This window comes from Notolabrus celidotus, chromosome 3, assembly GCF_009762535.1.
Source record: "Notolabrus celidotus isolate fNotCel1 chromosome 3, fNotCel1.pri, whole genome shotgun sequence".
NCBI lineage: Eukaryota > Metazoa > Chordata > Actinopteri > Labriformes > Labridae > Notolabrus > Notolabrus celidotus.
The window spans coordinates 9,141,690-9,165,536 of record NC_048274.1 but is presented as its reverse complement, the minus strand read 5'-3'; the positions used below and the strand labels follow the sequence as shown (position 1 = coordinate 9,165,536).

Here is a 23,847-nt window from a genome sequence, read left to right as displayed (position 1 = left end):
GTGTGTCGAGAGAGAAATGAGCTGTTCAGACCTAAACTGTTTTTGAACCAGGCTGTAAACATGTTTATTTCTGCTGTAAAGATCGTCTTCTTTGAATTGGTGTGTATGTGGTTATCGGTGTTTCTGCAACCAGCCTCAAGTGGACGCTCGATGAACTGCAGTTTTAAGCACTTCTGCAAAGGCTTCATATTTTAAGACTGGAGTTTGACGCTTGGTTTCAACGGGTAACTGAAACAGTAGCTTTATTGCATTTTAATATTGAACATTTTCTATTGTTGATGCTTTAAACAGTGACTTTGTACAATCATCTTCATTTTGAGTGCTTAAATAGCTAAGTTCAGCAGGTTTAAATGTTGTTACTATGTTCAGTTACCTTTTAATGTTAAACATCTACAACAATAGAACATTTCTGAAATTACTTTATATAAGAAGTTAAATTTGTTAGAATAATAATAATAATAATAATAATAATAATAATAATAATAATAATAATAACTTGATTTGTAGAGCACCTTTTTGAAACTAAGTTTACAAAGTGCTTTCCATATGCAAAAATTCCCCACCAATAATAATAATGAAAACTCAAAAAATCAGATAAAAGAACATATATTTGGTAAGATACTACACAAGATCATGATAAAAGAATAAAAGGCCCTAAAGAAAAAAACGCTCTAAAAGATGATTTCTACAAAAGCTTGTTTATAAAAGTGTATTTTCAGAAGGGATTTAAAAGATGATACTGACTGGTCAAGCTTTATCTCCTCTGATAGGCCTTTACACAGCACAGGTTCTCTGACAGAGAAGGCATTGTTACAGCACAAAATATGAAGTGCTAAATGCTTAGAAAAATATGTACATTTCACGAGCCATGGCCGCTCGGTAAACACCCATCTATGGATGAAGTTGATGTGAAAGACTATAGAAAGAATCAGTGCCACTTGATTAGACGGTTACAGTTGTTGGAGTGTAGTATGTCTTATGAATGTAGATGAGTATTCAGCAACAAGTGATGATATGGTCATGCTGAGTGAATAGAAATCCTGCTTGCCCTAGAAAAGCAGTATTTGTTACCATAGAAATGGGTTGCTGGGTAAAAGAATAGAAATATAATTAGGAAAAGTAGAAAAGATGTTGATTAAAGAGTTATTTTATATTTCCTTTATATCCGTTTGTCCTCTTTCTGAATCACTCATTAACTCTCCTCTTACATGTGATTCAGTTCCTTCCCTGGCGTGTACAGAGGATCTAGTGCCACAGATTGGTCTTCATGCTGCTTTCATCAGCACGTTCTGGGTATTTAAGACTATCATTTAAGACCTTTTGTCCTGATCCCTGATGTGAACCTATTGTGTTGCTCTCCTTCATGGAGCTCTTCAGCTGTTGAGCACACTTTTCTCACTCACATGGGTTTTTAACAAGTGCTGCATGGAATAGATTAAAGCAATACAGATACATAATGTGGTTTTCTGTTGTCCTACATTTACCAACATTAACACTAAATTGATACAGACCAAAATACACATGATTGATTTCATACGAATAGATAGAGCTTGATTTATTCCATTCTTAGACAAACAAACAGCAGGGAGCCTCACAGTTGTCCAGGCTGACGTGTGTTTTTATTATGATTACTGTGGTTCACTTTGGGTCGGTCTACACACACACTGTCTTTGTGCTGTAAATACTCATTATAGCACCGAATCCAGGGCTTAAATTAGTCAACTTCTTCCCCTGTTATAGCCATGCTTGCTAAAAACATCAGTGCCCCGACTGTTTCAGGAAATTGGCCTCTTTAAAATGAGAGCATGTATTTTTGATCCATGTTCAAGAACAAAGACATGAGTCTGAATCATGAACAGGCTCTGGAAACAAACAAAAAAAAACATGGTTGGTTTGGACTTTTTTTTATCGTATTGATGAATGAATAAAATAAAACACAACAAGTCTTATTCATTGAGCACTGTTTCAATTTGAAATACCTTTTTTTCCAAATATTACTACTAATGATAGCAGATAAAGCACTAACTACTTTGGCAAAGTGATGTTTTAATTGCCTTTCTAATAGCTGCAAATCAAGTCAATGTATCTCATTGTTATTCTAGCGATCCCTAACTGTAGATGATGGAGAAAGAATGCAGTGTTTCCCAATGATCAAACAGGGCTGAACAGTTCAGTCAGTAATGGCTTGTGTCAGCTAAGTATAACTATTACATGAGATATCTAGGACGTAAATTAAGAGGTATAGATTAAAGGTAGTGTAGTCTTTTTAAAGTGGGTTTGTATGAGGTACTTAAATAGGAGGAGTGTATCGTGCCAGACAGCTCAGCCACTTTGTTAATTGGCTGGTAGGAGAACCAGAATCGAAGCCTGGTTAACAACTACTGCAGACAGAGTTAATGCTACAATGTAGTTTCAAGAAAGTCTGATTGAAATACTAAAGTTGGTGTAAGTGTACGTTTTTTAGACATTTTTCAGTGCTTTACTTTGCAGTCATAGAGCCCCTTTTTCTGCACTATTGGACTCTAAAATTCGGATATGTTTGCCCACCTCCTGTTATGTTTGCAATTCTATTCTCCCGCCGTTTTTTGTGCTGGCAGCACATAATTTCTTATCAAACCCAGTGTGATTCAGCGTTTCCAGCCCTCAGTGTCAGCTGATTTTTGTGTTAGGGTCCTCAGTTGCAAACAGTTCAGCTTTTGGAATGCTGCGCTCATCAGTGTCACTTCCTGATCACAGACCAATCAAAATCAAGGAGAGGGGGGGACCTTCTGAAATCAACTTTTTCAACAAAAATGGCGGGTGTCTGTACTGAAGAGAAAAGTTGTCCCAATCATTTTTTCAAGGTACAATTTCCAAGTTTAGAGCTGCTGCTAACGCTCTGACACCATTTCTATCAATAGTTTTAACAGTTTCTTGATGAAATGTTACTGAATGAAAGCAAGTATGAAGCACCCAACGGTCTCTAGTCAGGGAAGCACTCTGAAATTGAGGCTGTCGGTGCTCCCAGCATGAAAAACACGGCGGCAGTGGACACGGCACCGTCACAGTGAAGTTGGATGTTAAGTTTGAAGTTGTGGTGGAACAGATGATGTAGAAGCAGGGCAGGGTGAGGCAAAAACAGCGGAAAATCCAGGAAGAGTTGTGATCCTGGGAAGAAGAGGGAGACTGAGAGTTTCGAATCCTTAATTAAACAAATCCAAAGTCTTGGTAGTAGAGTACCACATGAAGAACTGAACACTTTTGCGAAGACTGGTTGTGAAGCTTCTGCAGGAGCTTGATTAATGGATGGATGTCAGGTGCAACCTGTTGATTGGCAGGAGGAGAGTGATGGAGAGTCAAACCCTGACAGACACACACAGAAAAGGCGGAAAGAAACATAACAACACACACCAGAGAGGGAAACAACTGACACCCAAGGATGAGGGAGGAGCCATGATACCTCCAGTGCACTGATCAGCTGCTCAGGTACGCAGGTTTTATAAGAGACAAAAAATAAAACCAAACTAGAAAAAAATGAATGATTCTGACAGCAAATGTGGACACAAGAGGACACCTTAATACAGTTTAGAGAGGAAGGATGAGACTCGAGGGAACAAAAGAGGGAAACATTGTTGAACTGAGTTGCAAATTTAAAGTGTGCAGGGCAAAGAGTCAAGTTGACACATATATCATGGACCCAATTAGCTGATCAGTGCGCTGCAGAGAGAAAAACGTGCTATGTTCTTGAATTCACTATTGAACCATGAATAGGAAGTCATTTAACTATGAATCCTTGATTTAATTGGAGGAGTGACTCAGAATTTGACGTTGAACTTCTTGCTGTTACTGGTTTGTGGAAGCTTATTAGGGGATCGGCCGTAGCTCTCGAGGAGGGGGATTGACCCCCCCTGAAACCCTGCTTGTGTAGAAATGTGTAGAAGAAAAGACAGAAATAGGAAGAATCTGACAATCTGAGAACAAAAGAGGAGAAGAGGGACAGGTTTGAATTTATAAGAGGCGTGGTTAAGGTGTGCTTCTACTCCTGAAACTTGGCCGTATAGCATCCCAAAACGAAGGCTTTCTGACAGCAAAGTGAAGCTAAAAAGTTTCTCTACATAGCACACATTTATAGCGACAATGATGTTTCAGTTTCCACTAAAGGACCTTCGAGTACTCAATGGCTCAAGGATGTCATGTCTTTTCTAAAACTAGAGGAGTTTAGATACTCACAAAGAGGCAACTCTGGATAATTTTACAAAAGGTGGCAGTACTTTCTATCCTTCTTCAACACTCTGATGTTTTTGCCCCCGATTAATGACCCCCAACCCCAGATCACCCCCATGTCTGTTTATGTGTCTCCTTTTTACTGTTTTATTTATTTACATATTTTTTCAATTTAATTTAGATTATTAACTCATTTTGTAGCATGTATTATTATTATAATTATTATAATTATTATAATTATTATTATTATTATTATTATTATTATTATTATTTATTATTATTATTATTATTATTATTATTATTATTATTATTATTATTATTATTATTATTTCTAGGGAGATATGTCATGTTCTTTTCTAGCATGTGTAAAAGGAAATTATAGCTTGTTTTATTTTTTGATGCACAGTGTTTTTTTACTATTATCATTATTATTTTTTTATTTAACCTTTATTTAACCAGATGTCTTTATGAACCAGAGTCCCATTGAGATCAAGACCTCATTTACAAGGGCGACCTGGCCAAGAGGTCAGCAGTGCACGTCAAAATAAATAGCACAACTCAACAACATATTGTCACTTACTATACATATCTTTCCTTTAGTGGTTCTCAATCTTGATCTATCACTGCACATTTTCCATATGTCTTAATGAAAATATTCATATAAAAAATAGTGTCTGGGTTTGAGTTTCTTAAAATGGTTAAATTATGTAGTTGAGCTGACCCCATCTGTAGTGGTTGATAGTTTAGCTCCCATGCTAGTTCGCCAGCTGGTTTCTCAACAAAGGGCAGAGCTGGCCAGCATCCCCTGTGGGTAACACTTTTAATGACTAATATCCCTTTGACAATCATGGTTCATATCATAATATCTCCTGTTTGTGAAATGATATCAATATGCAGACCTGAGTCCTCAGGAGTCTAATAATAAATCAAAGCATGAACTCTGTAACTTCTTGTAAATGAACACTATGCAGAGCAACTACAGAACACTTTAGAAAGCCAGTATAATAGAGGGCAAGGCCAGCGTGTTCACAGAGCTGCGTGATAGAGTCTGGTTTGCTTTAGTGTGCATTTATTTTCCAGCTGCGCCTTGAATCAAATTGTTGATTTCCAGCTTCCTGTCTTGATAGTCTGAAATGTATGAGTGATTACAGTCTCTGAGATGCCATAAATAGCTGGAGTGACGCACATTCTCTGTCAAATGTCCATTTTGTGTGACATGCCGTTTAAACTGTTTTCCTGCTCAGAACATCAAATTACTGCTTTGGCTGAAGGATAGAAAATAGAAAACAGAACAATGACCTCCTCTGTTTTATGGCTTTCTTTTTAAAAACACTTCAATTCTCTTGTGTCATTTCTGCCTAATACACAAAGAATCTTTTTTATGCGGATATGCTATCAATTTACACAGTTTCATGACTTTTAAAGTGATTTTTACAATGAACTAAAATACCATACGGATGAAAATTCTTGGGGGAAAAAGGACCAGTGGGAAGGAATTGCTCAGATCTTTTATCTAAAAAGAAACTTTCTGTGAGGAACTTGTGTTGATCTTGGCGCCCTCTGCGGACAAAGTCTTCTTTCTTTGTTGATATTGTCCAGTACATGCGTAGGAGGTGGAACTAAAGAAAATATCATCCTGCTTCCTTTTAACAAACATTTTCCTCACAGTGAGTCTGCCTTTGAAATCGTCTACAATGGCCCAGCTGTGTCTGACACCGGCAGAGGATACAAACATCAAAGTAAACAGACTTATCTTGTCTCTCATGATCTTGTTTGCTTTTACAGCTCATATCCAGGAATCTGTATTGACTTCAGACAGTTCAAGAAAAAAAAGTGAAACTGCAACACAAAAATATGTGACAAGACCGACGTGTGCATTCCAGTTCGCTCCAGTTTTTACCAAGCGGCAACCTCCGGCCTCAAGAATTGAGGCTCATGTTGAAGTGTTAAAAACTGCAGTTCCTCGAGTGTCCACTTGAGGCTGGCTCTGGAAGTACCAGAAACCACATACACACCCATTCAAGGCCAATCTTTACAGCAGAAATAAACCTGTTTACAGGTACAATAAAAATGTTTAGTCTGAATAGCTCATTTCTCTCTTGGCTCCCGCCTCTTTAGCTCACACTAGCTCGACAGAAGTTAGGTTGTGTTCAATATTTCCAATATGGCACCAGCCGCCGATTGCCTTCAGAAGAGGGGCTTCTGTAACAGATGGGTGACATCACGGCTACTACGTCCATTTATTACACAGTCTATGTTTTTTACCAGCTGAGAAACATTGCTAAGCTTAGGCCCATATCCACAGATCAGATAGAACTGATCATGTATGCATCTATCTCCTCCTGCTTATATTACTGCAGGGCTTCACATTATTATTATCAATAATAATATAAATATTATTATAAAATATGAATAATAATAATAATACAAATATGACCTGTAAATTATGCAAGTCATTATTGGCAACATGTAAAAAACAGTAGAAGTATGTGAATGGAAAAAATGAAAAATGGCATTGTGCATGATGAGATATCAGACTGGATAAAGGTTGCATTCATGTGTAGTAGGGTTTTGGGGTTAAAGTTTTTTGTGTGACTGTGATTTTACTACTGTTTGGTGTCATGAGTTGCTTTTGTTTTTGCTGTATTTTCCTGGTTGTTCTCCTTCTTAGATTTCTAGTTTATTTTGTAAGTTTCTTAGGTCCTCCTTGTGCCTTGTGGTACCTCGTCTAGGGTTGTGTTCCTTGTGTGTTTCTAGTCTATCATGTTTCCAGTTTTATTTTGAAGTTAGGTTCAGATCTGTTCTCAGTGTTCTCAGTTTGTTTCCAGCGGGTTTGTTTCAAAGTAGGTTTTGTTTTTCCTCTTGTTGTTTACGTTCATGTTTTTAGTTTATTAAATTATTTTATCTGAATCTGCACCTGGGTCCTCCCCCTCCTCTCTACAGTCGTGACAGTTTGGCATAATATTCTGTGTGATTATCATATTTCCTGTTAAACTAAATTAATAAAGCAGAACTAAAACTGACAAATAATCAGAAATTTAGTGAAAATGTAATATTTTTGCTTTTGAATTGTTCTGAATTACAAGTATAAAGTCAAAGAGGTATAAATCACAAGTTGTCGGTCAGAAGTGAACCTAAACAGCCGACTGTGCTCACACCAGTTTTAAAATTGTAGAGAGGCTTGATCATGCAATTACTTCTCCAGTATTTACATTAGTGATTCCCTTGAGTGCTTACTGGAGAAGCGGACAGCTGGATTCACTATCAGTCACAATGATGCAACACAACGCACCAGTGCGTTGTGTCCCTGTCAGGCAGCACCATTCCTGTCATGAATCAATTTATCGTGCAAATGGAAAAACCTAACAGCCTCTGACCTTTCTCAACTACCAGTAATTGCAGGCAATTTATATTAGTCAAACATAATTTACTGAAAGAGCAGGACATGCTGAAACATCTAAGGGCAAGTTTGTTCCCACACGCTGCAGGCCATTTAATGCAACATCTCTGGAGGTCATCTCACAGGAAGAACCCTCATTTTTTAACCTTTAGGATTTAAGTTTCCATTTGTTACAATATTAACAGGAAGCAGATGTCCTACATGCTCTTACACTTAAGTAGGAGGGAGCTGCTTTTATTGCACAGATATTCAAATAGAAGCTTTACGCCCTGCTTGCAATCAGTGGTATTCAGCACGCTGATAAAAAGGTGTTCGCCTCCAAGATGAAGTGCAGCCGAATCAAATATACCGCAATCAAAATGCTAATGAGCGCTGTATATGAATCTGTTCCCAATCTCCACGTCTCTGTTATGTACAGAGATATAACAAATCACTCAAATGAACGCTGAACTGGTCTCTCACAGAGATGTTTTCCTCTGCCTCTGAGTAGATCTATATCACAACAAATACAAATTGGATTTTGGTAAACTCTTGTAAAACCCACAAAGAACTGAGATAGGCGAGGTAATTGAGTTTACAACAGACAGGGCTGTTTCTAATACTGGGGAACAGATTTAGGCACTAATGTCTGTGATTAAACCTTTATGTGACCTCTTAAAAAAATAAACAAAGAGGACTCGGGACATGTTACATCTGGATTTACAGATACAAGTGTCATTTATGGGGATCAGTTCATGTGCTGTTTTACCTTCATTAAATCTAAACAAAATGATGTGACCCACTTTTGGGATGACCAATTCATGAATAATGTATCTGTGCTTGGTCCAAACACTGTATAAAACAGTCTCCAGGCAAACAGCTACACATGTCAGTCAAATCAGCAACACCCAAATTATATCTTATTATGTACACTGTAGGCCTTAATTTAATCAAAGGAAATGGGTTATAACACACATTTTGGCATCAGGCTGTAAACACGTTTATTTATGTTGAGGATTCATTAAAAATTAGCCACCCCCATGCAAATGTTTCCTGTGCTGCTGAGAGTTAACTGGCTGCTACTTTTTTTAAATTAACTGTTAACTAACCCTAACTCTGACTTCAACCTTAGAAATCATCTGGCAACAAAAAAAGGCAGAAAATGTATGAAAAAAATGTTTATTTGCAAGGTTTTAGATCAAATTTAAACTACTATTTTTTTAATTTTTTTTTTATATTTCAGTCTTTTTTTTGCCTTTATGATATGACAGCTAAAGAGAGACAGGAAATGTGGGGAGCAGAGAGGGGGGAAGACATGCAGAACATTTACAAGTGTTAAGGAATTTGTTGAGTCATACTCCTCTTTTGCATTTAATTTTTCTTTTCCCTGTTTTTTAATGTAAAGAGCCAAATTGTGATTTCTTTGAGGTTTATTCGTATGAGGTTACGTAATGATACAGTAAGGATTAAAGGGAATATACACACTTTCTGCATTTCCAGTTGAATCAGAATCAGAATATACGCTGAATTCACACATCATGCTCACACCACCATCGTCAATTCTGAGCTAACTCTGAACACAGCTCATCGCTGATGCATACTGAGGTGAGCAGACCTGGACTGGTACAAGAAGGGAGGGGCTATGACGTCATCCGACAGGGAGACTTTCATACACAAGGGTAGTCTTGAAAGCTTTGCTATGCCCTCACACACTCTTAAGCTGTAGACACATGAGTGAATCATAGACTATAAAATATGTACGTAGTATCCGTGACATCACCCATCTGTTCCTGAGCGCTGTTTTAATGCCAATCGACGGCGGCAGCCATATTTGTTAAAGCCATTTCTGCATATTTTGTTGATTCACTAGCAAGGACCACGCCACACAAGGATATAAGTTGAACATTTAATGAATTAGTTGTGCGTGGTGTGCCCAGCATAAGGAGACTCAGGATGGGGGTTCCGTCTCAGCGTTATCCTGCCAGAGCTGATCTGGACCCAGGTTGTACCTGGAAGTAGACAGGGCATAGAAGGAGCGAGCACGAGTTGAGTAGGAGAGGACAAGGAAATAGGTTAAGTGCAGTAGAGTAAGGTGAGGGAGGGTGGGTTGAAGAATCACGGACAAGCAGTTGGAGTAGGCTGGCTACGTTTAAGAAGGCTTGTCAGGTGATTGAGGGTGTGGTTTAGGCGTGGTCCTGCTCCCGAATCTAAGTTAACACCTTAACTTCATTTAATGTTATTTTTAATAATACTGCATTATGGACAATTAAATGATTAATGGCTCTAAGTTTATGTTTTATTTAATATGCGTAAATGTTTATATTATGAGATCCTCCTCCCTGGAAATTAGATATAAGGGAGCGTGGGACAGGTGTTACTGATGAGACAGGGGAGAGCTGTATTGTTTGTGGACCGCTCTCTTTTTTCGTTTTTTTAACTGCAGAGAAATGCCTAACTGTGCTCATGTTTCTGTTGTGAAAACTGCACCATCAACAGTAATAAATCTTCTGTTCGATCCAAGCCAGACTGATTGTTTTTTACTGGAGCGCGTCAGTACCGCAGGTCTCCTCTGAACTAAGGAAGGCGGCCGAAACCCATAGCAAAGCCGCCACAATATTGGAAATGTGGAACCCAACCGGGCAGAGTGTAACGTAAAGGGGCGGAGTTTGAGCCTCTTAGCCAACAGCTATGTGTTCCCGACCGGAAGTAAAGTCAGTCATGTCCTTATTTGGGCAAAAACTCGTAATCTTAATATCCTTTGAACCGTCGCGTAAGAAAAAACTCACCCACCGTACAGTGTGTGCAGATAGAGAGATGAGCTAGGTAGGGCCAAGCCGTTTTTTAAACCAGGCTGTAAACATGTTTATTAATGCTGTAAAGATCGTCTTTTTCCCATTCATGTCTATGTGGTTTCCGGTGTTTCTGCAGCCAGCCTCAAGCGGATTCTCGATGAACTGCAGTTAATAACACTTCCGCATGGGCTTCATAGTTTGAGACCGGAGGTTGCGGCTTGGAGTCAATGCAGAGCGGCTAATTTAGTAAAAAAAAACAGTAAAACGCAGCCTATAAATAACAACATTCAGCATTACTCAGAGTCTCAGTGGTGTTTACTTTAGTGTTTACAGCCCTGAAATAAATGTCTACCCTTTTATAAAACGTGACTGAGGTATGTGCATGAGCTAATATTTGTACTCTCAAGAGTCCAGACTGTTCAGTGACATGTAGATAGATGGGGAAACTGTAAGTGGAAGATTTATGTGTAATGTTTCAGAGGAGACTTATGAGAAATGTAGACAGCACTAATGCTACCTCTAACAGCAAGAGATGGGAAAACCGTCAAGTTTAGAGCCAAAGTGAAACTAGATGATCTTGAATCGAGCTTAAAATAGCAAAAGCTGTGGGGAAACTCGGAGCAGAGGAAGGAGGGATTAAGAGAAACATAGGGCCTGTGTCGGTAACCGAGTAATGGAAAACTAGCTGGCCTCTCAGGGAAAAGCTTGTCCCTGAGTGTCCGTCCATATGTGGTGAATTATCTCTCATTTCCCAAGCTACTTGAAGTGATTGGAAATCTAACCCCTATTTCTCTCTGTGGCCTTGCACCCCATGTCGGATGGCTGAACCGTCCCTGTGTGCTGGAGGATCTGTGGGGACACATCAAGGCTAAAGTTGGAGGCTCATTACCTCCCAAATGTAACACTTGACCCCGTGTCACAAGCTTTTCCCTTTGCTTCTGCTCTCTCATCATCCTTAGGGTCCTCTCCAGTGTACTTTGCTTTTACTTGGAACTTGGATGTTGTGGTCTGATTGAAGCAGTTAGCCACAGATATAAATAGCCTAATATAAAAGGGCAGTGGGCGCATGGGCTATCAGGCATTGTCTGTACATTTGGTGAGTCATTGCCTATTGAAAGTGCCCGACTGAGGGAGCATTGTCTTCACACACATCTTGGTGGATATGTTAATGTGGTTATTTTTGTGTTTGCCAGCTAATTTCTAAACCATTGTTGATGTATTGTTGTCTCCAAATTGTCTGCTAAACAGTAGAGAGGAGTTGCTGAAAATGTAATACCCCACAAAGCTCTCACTCCAAACCGGGATATGAAAAAAAAACAACAGCCAATAAGATTCATATTGTCTCATTTTAATATGTGTTTGTGCCCCTGAAGCATTAACCAAGCTGTCACCCTTACTATTTAATTTGGTTGACAGGTCTCCTTCACAGAGTATGTGTTTGTCGATCACATTAATAACTCTTGGCTCAGATGATGAAATGAATAATAAATAAATTAAAAATGTCCTCCCTAATTTGAACCTCCTGTCATTGTACACGCTCACTTATCCATCATTAATGTTGAGACCATCTGTTTAGTTGAAATGTCTGCTGGGAAGATTTTTTGCAGGATCACAAACTCTCTGTCAGAGTTTTGGACTGTTGAGGACTTTATTGGCTGTTTCATTATTACCATTGTTTTAGCATCATTTTTATTTTTTATTTTATTCTATCTTATGTTGTGTTATTTATTTATATCTTATTTTTCTGATATTTATCAAATTTTTAATTTATAGACTTTATTGTAATGATTTTATTTTTTAGTATTTCATATAACTTTCCTCTATCTTGTTTTAGTCTAGTATAATTTTACCTATTGCTGTTGTTATCTGTCTCTTTGTTCTTTTGTGAAGCACTTTGGGCTGCATGCTTGAATGTATGAAAGGTGCCATATAAATAAAAATGAGTTCAGTTGCACTTGATGGACTGATTTTGACTATTACTACATAGTAACTGAAAAACCACAAAAAACGGTCCTGTCCTCTTTAACCCTCCTGTTATGTTTGTTTCTTTGGATCAGCAATAATGTTCCTGGGTCAATTTGACACATTTTTTTAAAATCAATTTTTTTAACTCCATTACCAACCATTTAAATCAAGATTTAGTCGATTAGTGTTCTTTAATTCTCACAGATCATGGTTCCATGAGGATAACTCACTCGTTTTTAATTAAAATTAATGTTAAAACTTTTTTAATGTACATTGGAAAACCCTAAATATAAGTACAATAGTTTTACATGACATAGATTTTTGTTTGTTTTATTTTAAATTTTTATTTTTTATGAAGTGATGTTGATAAATTAACACGACTCCTCTTCTGTCACATCCTGCCCAGATTTGTATGCTGCATTTAGCTGGTTTGGAAGGCATATATTGCCTAACATAGACTTTAAAAAGGGTCAATTTGACCCGCAACATAACAGGAGGGTTAGAGGTGACTAAATACAAGGTGTAACAACTTCTTACAATTTCAGACACACAACATGGATGTTACTTTACTTTACTGTATCGTCACTATCCAACCCGATGTAATGAAATAACACCATTAACCACACATCTGATTATTCTACCTTTGTTGTTGTTGATGCAGTTGCGAGCTCATGAATTACATCACCTTACTATGCTCTTTCTTACAGAATCTGTTGATTAGCTGCAACGTCAAAGGGAATAATGATCTTGTCTGAAGGGCTCGAGGAGGCTTACTCCTCCCTTTGTAAGTGACCTAAAAAGAACAAATTATGCATCAATGGTGGTAATGGTGTTGAAAAGTGGGCTCTGTTGGTGTGTCTGACCTATAGGTAGTTGATCTAAATCCAAGAGAAAATGTCAATGTTGTGTGCATAAGTGCAAATTAACTCCAACACGGTCTCAGCAGATGTGTGTCTAACATGAGTCTGGTCCTGCTGGATGTTTCTGCCTGTTAAAGGAAGTTTGTCCTTGCCGCTGTAACTTGCTAAATGCTGCAAAGTGCTCTGCTCATGGTGGATTAAGATGAGATCAGACTGAGTCCTGTCTGTAAGATGGGACTGGATCTTATCCTGTCTTGATGTTGGGTCTTTGTTAATAATAGAACATAGAGTACGGTCTAGACCTGCTCTGTTTGGAGAGAGTATTTATATAACATTTGTTGTGATTTGGCGCTATATAATTAAAGATTGATTGATTGATAAAAGTGTGTGTGTATGATGGCGCAGAACATCTAATGGTCCCAGTATGGAGTTTGATAATGTAAAAATGTATTTATAAAATTAGATTCTGCCTTCGTATTGCTACCTTTCCGCTCTGATTTGGTCTCCACCAACACGTAGAAACATATGTTGCTTTTTCTGACACTTCCTCAGCTTTATTTACCAGTTTCTTCAAAAATGTGTTTAATTCCAACATTAAATGGCTTAATTTGTAATCAAATTTATGGTATAGAAGAATAGAACTAGCCCAGATTTTTGTTGTTTGCCATTATTGAATAATGAGTTCAAAATATTTTGTATGAACACGACTCCAAAATTAAAGCTGTCATGACATGATAATGGAGTGTAGAGCATTTATTCAGTTTGTCTTCTGTGAATGGGAGGTGATCGGTTTGTTGGACAATGCTGGGTAAATGTCATCCAGTGGACCTTCCACGATCTATTTATAGCCACACTTTGGTCTGAATATAGCTTTGCCTGCTTGTGAGGTCACCTGGGTCAGCGTTCATAAAGGCTTAATCACACAGACTGGAGTGCGCTGCTAATGAAGTTACAAACATGACATTTCAGACTGTCGCATTACATTAACAGTGTTTGGGTTTGTAATGCAGAAGCTAGCAGGTAGAGAAGAAAGTGTTTCTTATAGTTAATGAGAGATATCCAAATCCATTACTGCTCAGCTCTGTAGTGTGGATTCTATACATTAAGACCTGCGTGAAATGAATAGAACAAACACAAAAACAAAAACATCAGATTTGAAAAGAAATGATGCATGAATGGTGCTCGCATCATTTTAATTCTGCTAATGTGTCACAGGATGTTAAATCACATTTCAGAATTTACAAGCAGGTTTCCTCAGATTTACGGTTTTACATCAATCTTTCTGTCACATGTGATCATAATCCGGAATCAGAGTTCAAATATCAGACCGGTGTAACTAAAATCAATAACTTCTTCATGCAGAGTAAATACAAGAAAGTATAGAGAGAAGGTTGTGAGAGTAGAGTCGTGTTGTTTTTTTCTGGTTGAGTTATGACTTAAAAACATATTTTTTAATTATAAATATAATAACCTTTGAAATAGGGGAATTATTTATTTACTTTATTCCCTTTCTCTCTTTTTTTAACATCAGTGGCCCACATTCTCTCCTGTAGTAAATAGATAGAAGTTGAGAAACAAACAAAAAGGTACAGAGCAATAAAAAAATGACAAACTTAAGTCAACATCACGTCCCTGACACAAACCTAAATACATTACATTCATTACTTCACTAGTCTGAAATATCTTCTAATTCTGCAACAACTGAACCAATCGATCCAACAAAGATCAAATTACTGAAATATACATTTATTTTTTGACATTCACAGTCATTTCATGAATTTATGACCCTGAAAGCAACAGCAGAGTTGCAGTTGGCCTGAGCAGAAACCAGGACAAACTACGCAATACCTTTGTGATTAGATTGAAGTCTTAAGAGGAACTCTCTCCTGGTTAGTTTTGCTCGGTTCTTTGGGGTTCTGGTAGGAGAGTCTCACAAATACAACAATGAGGATGGTTCCTGAAAAACAAAAGAGGTACAAATATTGCTGTTATCGCAGGCTGAATGAACTGAGTAAATGCAATGAATACAAAGTGGCCCTGCAACAAGGACTTTTCAATCAGTCAATCGATCATTCAGATTTTGCTGAATGAACTGAGGAAACACTGTCATCATATCTTAATGAGGAAACAATGGAGGTAAAATCAAATGTTAAAACTCAAGATAGGGAATTACACACGCCAAAATAAAATAAATTAATAAGATAATAAAACACAAAAAGATTAAACCATAAAAAGAAACTAAGATGCTACACTAAAAGTAAATACAGCAAAGTAAAAGAGAATAAAATATTAAAACACTGAGAGTTAATCTGTAAAAATCACAAGATGATAAAATCAAATTAATAACTAAATAAAATGAAATAATCCACTTTAAATTTATAAAAAAAATAATAACAGTAACTGAATAAATAATACAAATGTCTATAATAATTTAAAACAAGACAGTATATGCTTAAAAAGTGACTAAAATTTGAACTAGATAAAAATAAATAAAGTTAGATGGAATATGTAGGAGCCATGAAGGATTTGAATGTTTGTAGTGTTGTATTTTGAGGTTAAGGGTAGGTTATTGTTTGTATATTTTTGGTGGCGTTATTTTTGTTGTTTGTTTACGATATGGTTTATTGTGGGGTCAGTTAATTAGGTTATTTACGGGTCATGAGTTAGGGGCGGGGATATTCTGTTAATTTAGGCCGCCTGTTTTCTTTTGTTTGGAGGTAGAGAGAGGGGGTGAGCTGGGTCTCCGTTCTTTTTATTGACCGCTATTTTCTTTTGATCACTTTAATCATCTGTTTGTGCACTTTATCGTGAGTTTATTATCCTTTTTCATTAATAAAAGGTTAAACTAGTTTTTTTGCTATTAGCTCGTCAGACACTTTACTAGGCCCAACCTCAGCCTCTAAGCATCTTTTGGCTCTTTGTAGTCGCTACAGAATAAGACCCAGTTAAAAAGCGCGACTAAAAAAGGTAGGTCTTGAGTTTGCTTTTAAAAATGTTTTAGATATAAGATACTTTTTGTAGCTTGCAATTAAATCTATGGTACATTCTCATTGGACAGGTGTTTGTATTGCTATATCATATCATATAACTGCAGCATAAGAGCTCCCTGTCTGCTTACCTATGACGGCAAAGGTGCCAAGGAGGATGCCCACTGCAGACTGGATAGTTGGCATGCCCGGCAGCTGTTTTGCAGCCATTTTGCAGTTCCCTCTGACGTTGCAGGGACACACTGTCACTAAACAGAGGAGAGAAAACAAGAACAAATCACAGATCAGAGCTGTCTAATGTCATGCAACAGAGTGTACCCTGACTTTAGAGGAAATGCAGCTCATGGAGAGAATCTGTGTTGTGTTTATGTCAGATCAAGAATCTTCAAATCAAATCAATACTGTGGATACTTATCATGGATCACATAACAGAAAGTGACCGGTCAAAGCATCTACAAGCTGATGCAGTTTCCTCCAATGCCTTCAATCTTCTTTTAAAAACATTTAAAGAGACTGGCTCACTCAAACCCAAACTTTCCTGCGTATCTAAAAATCTTTTTTCCCATTTCAAGACGCTCTCTGGGGGCTGAAAGCAAAAACAAGTTTTGTGACTGGGTCTTAATAAATAAAAAAATAAAAAAAAAATAAAAAAAGCAAGTTAAGAATCGCCTCATGAAGGACATGCCAGTGATTTTGCTAAAGGTAGGCGATGCAGACCAGCCATCTCGAGCATACAGGGAGCACTGATGAGTTGAGACTTCAGACTTGTAATGAACCTCATGATGAAAGAATGAAGGCACTGAGCTGATGCATGTATATATAAAATATCACCCTAATCAATCAGGGGCATGAAAGTAGCAGCAACAAGTATTTTCTTTGCTGCAAAAAAACCCCCACTGTACCATGTATAAATTCTAACCTTATTTAACCTCAACACTTCTGGCAGGCTCAATAAAATACCAGCACAGTGAAGACCTGCAGTCATTATTCCCTTACCCTCACACTTTACCCTGACATGTGTATGATAAGTTGTGTGTTCTGTATATAAAGTGTCAGCTGGCTACACTGAGCAGAGCACAGTCTTAAGAGGGCTGTGTAATCACAAGCCTGGAAAAATCATTTGCAGAGCCCCGTTGCATCATCATTAAATAACAGCAGCGCTAGGACGAGCTGGCACAAGGAAGGTTGATCTGTATCGATTGTTCCTATACGCTCCTGTCTGATAACCGCACCGTGCCGGCTTCAGCTCATCAGCAGGAGAGTCGGTGTTACCTGGCAGGTTTATGAAGGTGCTCCTGGGAGGAGAGCTGCTGTCTGAGATTGTGAAGGGCACTGTGTAGACCTCAGGGGCCAGGTAAGGGATGTTTAAGGACAAGTTGGTGTGAGTATCTGCAAGACAAAACACTTGGTTTGAAGAATATGACACGAAATATTAGATGCTGATTAAATTGTTTAAATTATGGGCTTCATGTTGTTTGAAGCTACTTTTTAATATTTTGATAAAAAAAATTACCCATCATCAAATCAATATATGTAAACATTTAATAATAGAAAAGACAAAAGAGCAAAATAGGGCTTTTATTTAAACAACTTCAGCCTGCCTTCTCTTCCTGCTCCCCCTGCAAACTGCTTCACCTCCTCCACCCCAGCTCCTCCACCGTCCTGCTGCGTCTGAATTTACCAGTGTCATATGTATTCTCATTGATGCTCGCTGTGCTCTGCACCCCGGGGGTCTTAGCTGCTGCTCTCCCTGCCTTGGCTTTTCATGTCTGCACATTAAAGAAAGGGGAGGTGTGTTCTCCCCACCAGAATGTCTAATGTAGTGGGGTTCCCTCTAGATGTCAAAAGCCACAAAAGAACTTCAGGTACGGTAACTTAAGTTCCAACGTGAATGACAAGAGATGTAATCCAGTCTAAATCTTTTAATGGAAAAGATGTTGTTAGAGTGTCAAACGGTAGAGAAACGATATGCTCTCGAACCTGGCACAGCTCTCTAACTCACCGCTCACTGCCTGCAACATGTGACGTCCCTCGTTCACTGAAAGGGGAGCTACCCAATCAACATTTACTCTTCGTGCACTGAATGTATTTCCCCTTTGACAATTTAGGCATTCATTAATTATTATAAAATGACCAAAAATGTAAAAATGACAAATTTACATTATATTTTCAGTGAACCTACATGATCACATTATGGCTCTTACGTCTACTGTGACACTCACCCCTCGATACATCTCTGAGCTATTATCGCCCCAATAAACCAGGACGCAGTCTGAGATGCACAGTAAAAACTCAAACCTTACCAAGTGTAATTGTTTTATTATTTGGTCAAAATATCTCTCAATAGCTGCATTAACTCAACAAGTCCTGATATAAATCTATTTTATTTTGTTATATTACATTACTATTCTAACTACAACCCATGGTCATATTACATACAAATATTCTTTCTATTTATTGCTTAATTTGTCATTACCAACCATAATCACACCATGTCAACCTGTCACTACTGAAACATTTTTTAATACTGCCTGTAATTACTTCTATTTAATTTAAATTCCATTTGTAACATTGTATATATCCAAATTGTACTCTAGCTTTATTTATCTATTTTACTTTACTTATTTTCATTTTTATTTTATTTTTTACTTTATTTTATGTTATTTTGCTTTATTTTTGTTTTATTTTTATTTTGTACTTATTTTGTACTTATTGAAACTTCTTTCTTGATTGTACTTATGTCTGGGTTGCTGTATCAACTGAATTCCCCCCCCGGGGGATCAATAAAGTAATATCTTATCTTATCTTTATGACCTAACTTTCCAAAAGTACAGTCTGAATTGACTTTAATGTATAAAAATGACTGAAAATGCAATAAGCAACATTTTCTTTTCCCCTTGTTTCTGGAAACTGATGAAGAAAAGTTAACTTTCTGCAATGGCAGCCATTTTTACTCACAACAAACGAATAAGTCCTTGATTTAGCTTGTTATATCTTGAATAAGACCTTTATCTGGACTTGTCGGGTCAATGCGTCTTGCGTTAAGTGTAATGAGATATTCTGATGAATAATGAACTAAATACTCTCTGTAATTTTTGAGTTTTTACCATATAAAACTGTCGTATATAGTTTGGCTAGCATGCCGAACTGAAGCAAAATCTACCATCACAGCAGGTGTAGTCAGGAATAAATGATTGATTAAAGGCAACTCTGCTATTTTTTTATGGTTTATACTTCTTACGTTTGCAATCACACACAAATAATTCTATTTCTGAAAGGGAGTTGAACTAAGCTAATTGTTTTGTTGCATCCTACAGAATAAACGCCTCCTCACCTGCACCCTCTCCCGTGACCACATCACCCCCGTCCTCCAACATCATCATTGACTCCCCGTCCCCTACTGCATACAGTTTAAAATCCTGCTTCTCACCCACAAAGCCCTCCACCACCAGGCCCCTTCCTACCTCACTGACCTCCTCCACCATCACACTCCTTCCCGTAACCTGCGTTCCTCACATGCCAACCTCCTGTCTCTACCTCACAGAACCAAGCACCGAACCTGGGGGGACAGAGCCTTCTCCGTAGCCGACCCCACCCTCTGGAACTCACTCCCATATCCAAAACTGCTCTGACCCTTCAGCATTCAAATGTCTTTTAAATACTCACCTTTTTAAGTTAGCTTTTAATTTGTGATTGAACTGTTGTTTTGTTTGATATGTGTTCCTTGTTCCTTGCTTGTATTGATTTTAACAGTTGTACAGTGTATTTGAGTTTCTGAAAAGCGCTATATAAATAAAATGTATTATTAAACATGTAAATATTCATGCATTAATTAATCCTCACATGCAGGCTTATTTTTTGCAACAATTTCTTCAGCAAAACCCAGCAAACATCCATCCAGCAGCATAACTACAGAGAGTGAACGTCTGATGGAGCTGTGTGTGCACTCAGAGCTCTGCAGTGTGTGTCTCTTTATCTTATCTCTGTGAATCAGTCTAAAATACACGTCTGGCTGCATGACGTAAAAGCCCTGTCATGTACAGAGAAGTGGTTTATCAAGCTGTTTGAACTCTTATCTGAGGGTCTTCGACTCCATCCTCACACCTCACCATCTTCCCCCTTCATGTTCCATTTGTCAGACGCACGAGACGAGCAGCACTTCTGCAGAGGCTGTTAATGCATCTGTTCTCTATCTGTACTGTGCCTCTGATGTGACCACTTGCCGGGAACTACTATTTATGTTTGTGGTACCAACAAGTTTCTTTTTCTGCACAATTATGAAAATACTTGATTGCACTTGCTTTGATGGATAAAGCAAGATCACGCACATGTTTCTACATGTGTTGTAGTATGACGTGTTTTAGCAAAGCAGGAGAGATTGAGTTTATCTCAGTAATCGACAGAGGAGGTAAATGGAACAAGTGCTGCCTCACTAGCTGAACTGAATTTCTGCAGTGAAAAGAACTTTCAGTCATTTCAACCCAGTACATCTGAGAGTGTTTGAAAGACTTGAAATGAATTGCAATAATAGCCACACACATACACACACACACTAGTTTTCCCTTTGACAGGTTGTGGTTGTCGTCACTCAAACTGTGCAGCTGTACGGCAGACATTATACCGGCAAAAGCACACATTATTGGTACACACATTACTGCCTGAGAACAGGTGCAATGCATTCTGGGAGTCTCCTTTTTTTAGCCTCCATTAGCTGGCAGGAACCCAGCGGTGACGCCAAAGAAATTACACAGAAGATATAATTACAGCTGGGCTCAATCAATACCAACAGGAACAGGGGAGTGAAAGGGGGAGATAAAAAAAACTGAGAGGGAAGTGGTTGAACTGTTTGAATGACTTAATGACAGACGTCATAGCGGGAGAGAGAGAGTATACATCAAATGAGCCCAGGACTAGCAGTCTACTACTGCAGAAGGAAAAGGATAATTACAACACACCTCCGATCCAAGATAGGACTGGAGAAATTATGCAGAAGAAAATAGAACAGGGTAATTTGCACATCTTCAAGGCCAGATCAGTCTGTTTCTTGAACCGCCTGTTCTCGTGACACATCGCCAATTTTTATTTAATTTAGTCAGAGAAACTAAAATTTCTTATCATACTTTGGGAAGATTCATTTTTGCTATCTTGTTGCATTTAAAAAAAACATTAAACAATAATGTCTTAATGTACAGCTTTATTTCTGTGACATCAACCTAAATTCCTTATTCTGCGTTAGGGAGAAGTAGGCTGATCCAACACAAAGATGACCCTCCTTACCTCGACCCCTACTCATCCCTCCTTACCCCAACCCCTACTCATCCCTCCTTACCTCGACCCCTACTCAACCCTCTTTACCTCTATCCCTACTCATCTCTACTTTTCTCAAAACCTACTGATCCCTCCTTATATTGACCCCTACTCATCCCTCCTTTCCCTGACCCCTACTCCTCCTTCCTTTCCTGGACCCCTACTTATCCCTCCTTGACTCGACCCCTACTCATCTCTACTTTTCTCAAACCCTACTGATCCCTCCTTACCTCGACCCCTACTCATCCCTCCTTACCTCAACCCCTACTCATCCCTCCTTACCTCAACCCCTACTCATCCCTCAGTCCTACTTACCTCAATCGCTATTCGTCCCTCCTTACCTCAACCCTACTCATCCCTCCTTTCCCTGACCCCTACTCCTCCTTCCTTTCCTCGACCCCTACTTATCCCTCCTTGACTTGACCACTACTCATCTCTACTTTTCTCAGACCCTACTGATCCCTCCTTACCTTGACCCCTACTCATCCCTCCTTACCTCAACCCCTACTCATCCATCCTTACCTCAACTCCTACTAATCCCCCCTTACCTCAACCCCTACTGATCCCTCCTTACCTCGACCCCTACTCATTCCTCTATTCCTCGACTCCTACTCATCCCTATTTCCCTCGACATCTACTCATCCCTCCTCTCCTACTCATCCTTCCTTACCTCAACCCCTACTCATCCCTCAGTCCTACTTACCTCAATCGCTATTCGTCCCTCCTTACCTCAACCCTACTCATCCCTCCCTACCTCCGCCCCTACTCATCCATCCTTACCTCAACTCCTACTAATCCCCCCTTACCTCAACCCCTACTGATCCCTCCTTACCTCAACCCCTACTCATTCCTCTATTCCTCAACTCCTACTCATCCCTATTTCCCTCGACATCTACTCATCCCTCCTCTCCTACTCATCCCTCCTTACCTCGACCCCTACTCATCCCTCAGTCCTACTTACCTCGATCCCTACCGACCCTCCTTACCTCAACCTTACTCACTCCTACCTTCCTCCCCCCCTACTCATCCATCCTTATCTCGACTCCTACTTATCCCCCCTTACCTCAACCCCTACTCATTCCTTTTTACCTTGACCCCTTCTCATCCTTACTTACCTCGACCCCTACTCATTCCTACTTACCTTGATCCCTACAGATCCCTCCTTAACTCAAACCCCACTAATCCCTCCTAACTTCGACCACTACTCATCCCTCCTTACCTCGACCCCTACTCATCAAACCCTACTCATCCCTCCTTGCCTCAACCCTCCTTACTTCGACCTTTTATCATTCGTCCTTACCTCAACCACTTCTCATCCCTCCTTATCGAAACCTCCAATCATCCCTCTTTTCCTCGACCTCTATTCTCTCCTCCTTACTTCAATTCTATTTACCTTGTCGTACATCACTCTCCTCTCTTTTCACTGTGAATCATAACATTCGTGCTGCATGCAGCGGGTGGACTGGGTTCACCTCGTCTGCGTTCACCTCACCATTTATAGGAGTTAGCTTCCAGTTCCGTCGGACTGTGGCGTCACTGCGCAGGGAGAAGTTGAGCCGGCCTCCGTGCTGCGGCCCGTCACTGTCCCGAGAGGCAAGCACCAGAGCTTGGTCCTCCCAGCGGGGCGTGCACAGGTACTTCCAGGAGTAATCACCAACCAGCACTGGACTGTTGTCATTCACATCCAGAATCTGGACCGTCACCAGGGTGGAGGCAGATAAGGATGAGTTTCCTGAGGACAGTTAAAAAATAGACTTATTGTATTCAGGATTATGATGATTTGAGTTCAGTACATTACAACTCTTTGCTTGTTGTTAAAGTTTTCACTGCTACTGTGAGCTCGCTCTTTTGTCTCTGTCACATCTTTATTCTCAAGGTTCTCACTTTATAGTGTATTAACTATGCAGCATGTGTGCAGGTATATGACCTTTTGTATATGTGTTTGCTTTGTTCTATCAAGCATGCACAAATAGACTGGAGATTCGTGACTGCACCTTTTGTAACAAATCAAGTATAGAAATCCAAAGAGAATCTTTCTCACCTTGCACAGAGGCTTATGTCAACTAAACAGCATTGAACATTTAATGCACACACCACTTCATTCAGACAGTTATGTGGTTGTTATAAAAATAATGAAAGCCATCTCACTTCCATCCACTGCAATGACCTCCATGGTGTAAGTGCTGTTCTCCTCTCTATCCAAGGCCTGCACCGTCTTTAGTTCACCCGAATACTTCCCAATAGAAAAATATTTCTTTGTGTCTCCTTGGAGGGAGTATCTGAAAGAGAGAGAACATGCATGACAAAATTACATCACGACTGTCCTTCTGAGTTTACCGCCTCATATAATCATC

At 39.0% G+C, this 23,847-nt stretch overlaps 1 protein-coding gene across 1 annotated transcript in view; it reads right to left on the bottom strand.

Moving 5' to 3' along the window:
* Window positions 1-13,937: 13,937 nt before the first annotated feature.
* cdh16 (cadherin 16, KSP-cadherin) overlaps window positions 13,938-23,847 on the bottom strand; it is a 45,439-nt gene continuing 35,529 nt past the window's right edge. The window contains exons 14-18 of the mRNA XM_034680821.1: window positions 23,642-23,772; window positions 22,986-23,225; window positions 17,459-17,575; window positions 16,318-16,434; window positions 13,938-15,156 (exon numbers count right to left, since the gene is read on the bottom strand). Coding sequence (XP_034536712.1) covers window positions 15,056-15,156; window positions 16,318-16,434; window positions 17,459-17,575; window positions 22,986-23,225; window positions 23,642-23,772 — 706 coding nt within the window. The 3' untranslated portion in view covers window positions 13,938-15,055. The remainder of the gene's footprint in view (window positions 15,157-16,317; window positions 16,435-17,458; window positions 17,576-22,985; window positions 23,226-23,641; window positions 23,773-23,847) is intronic.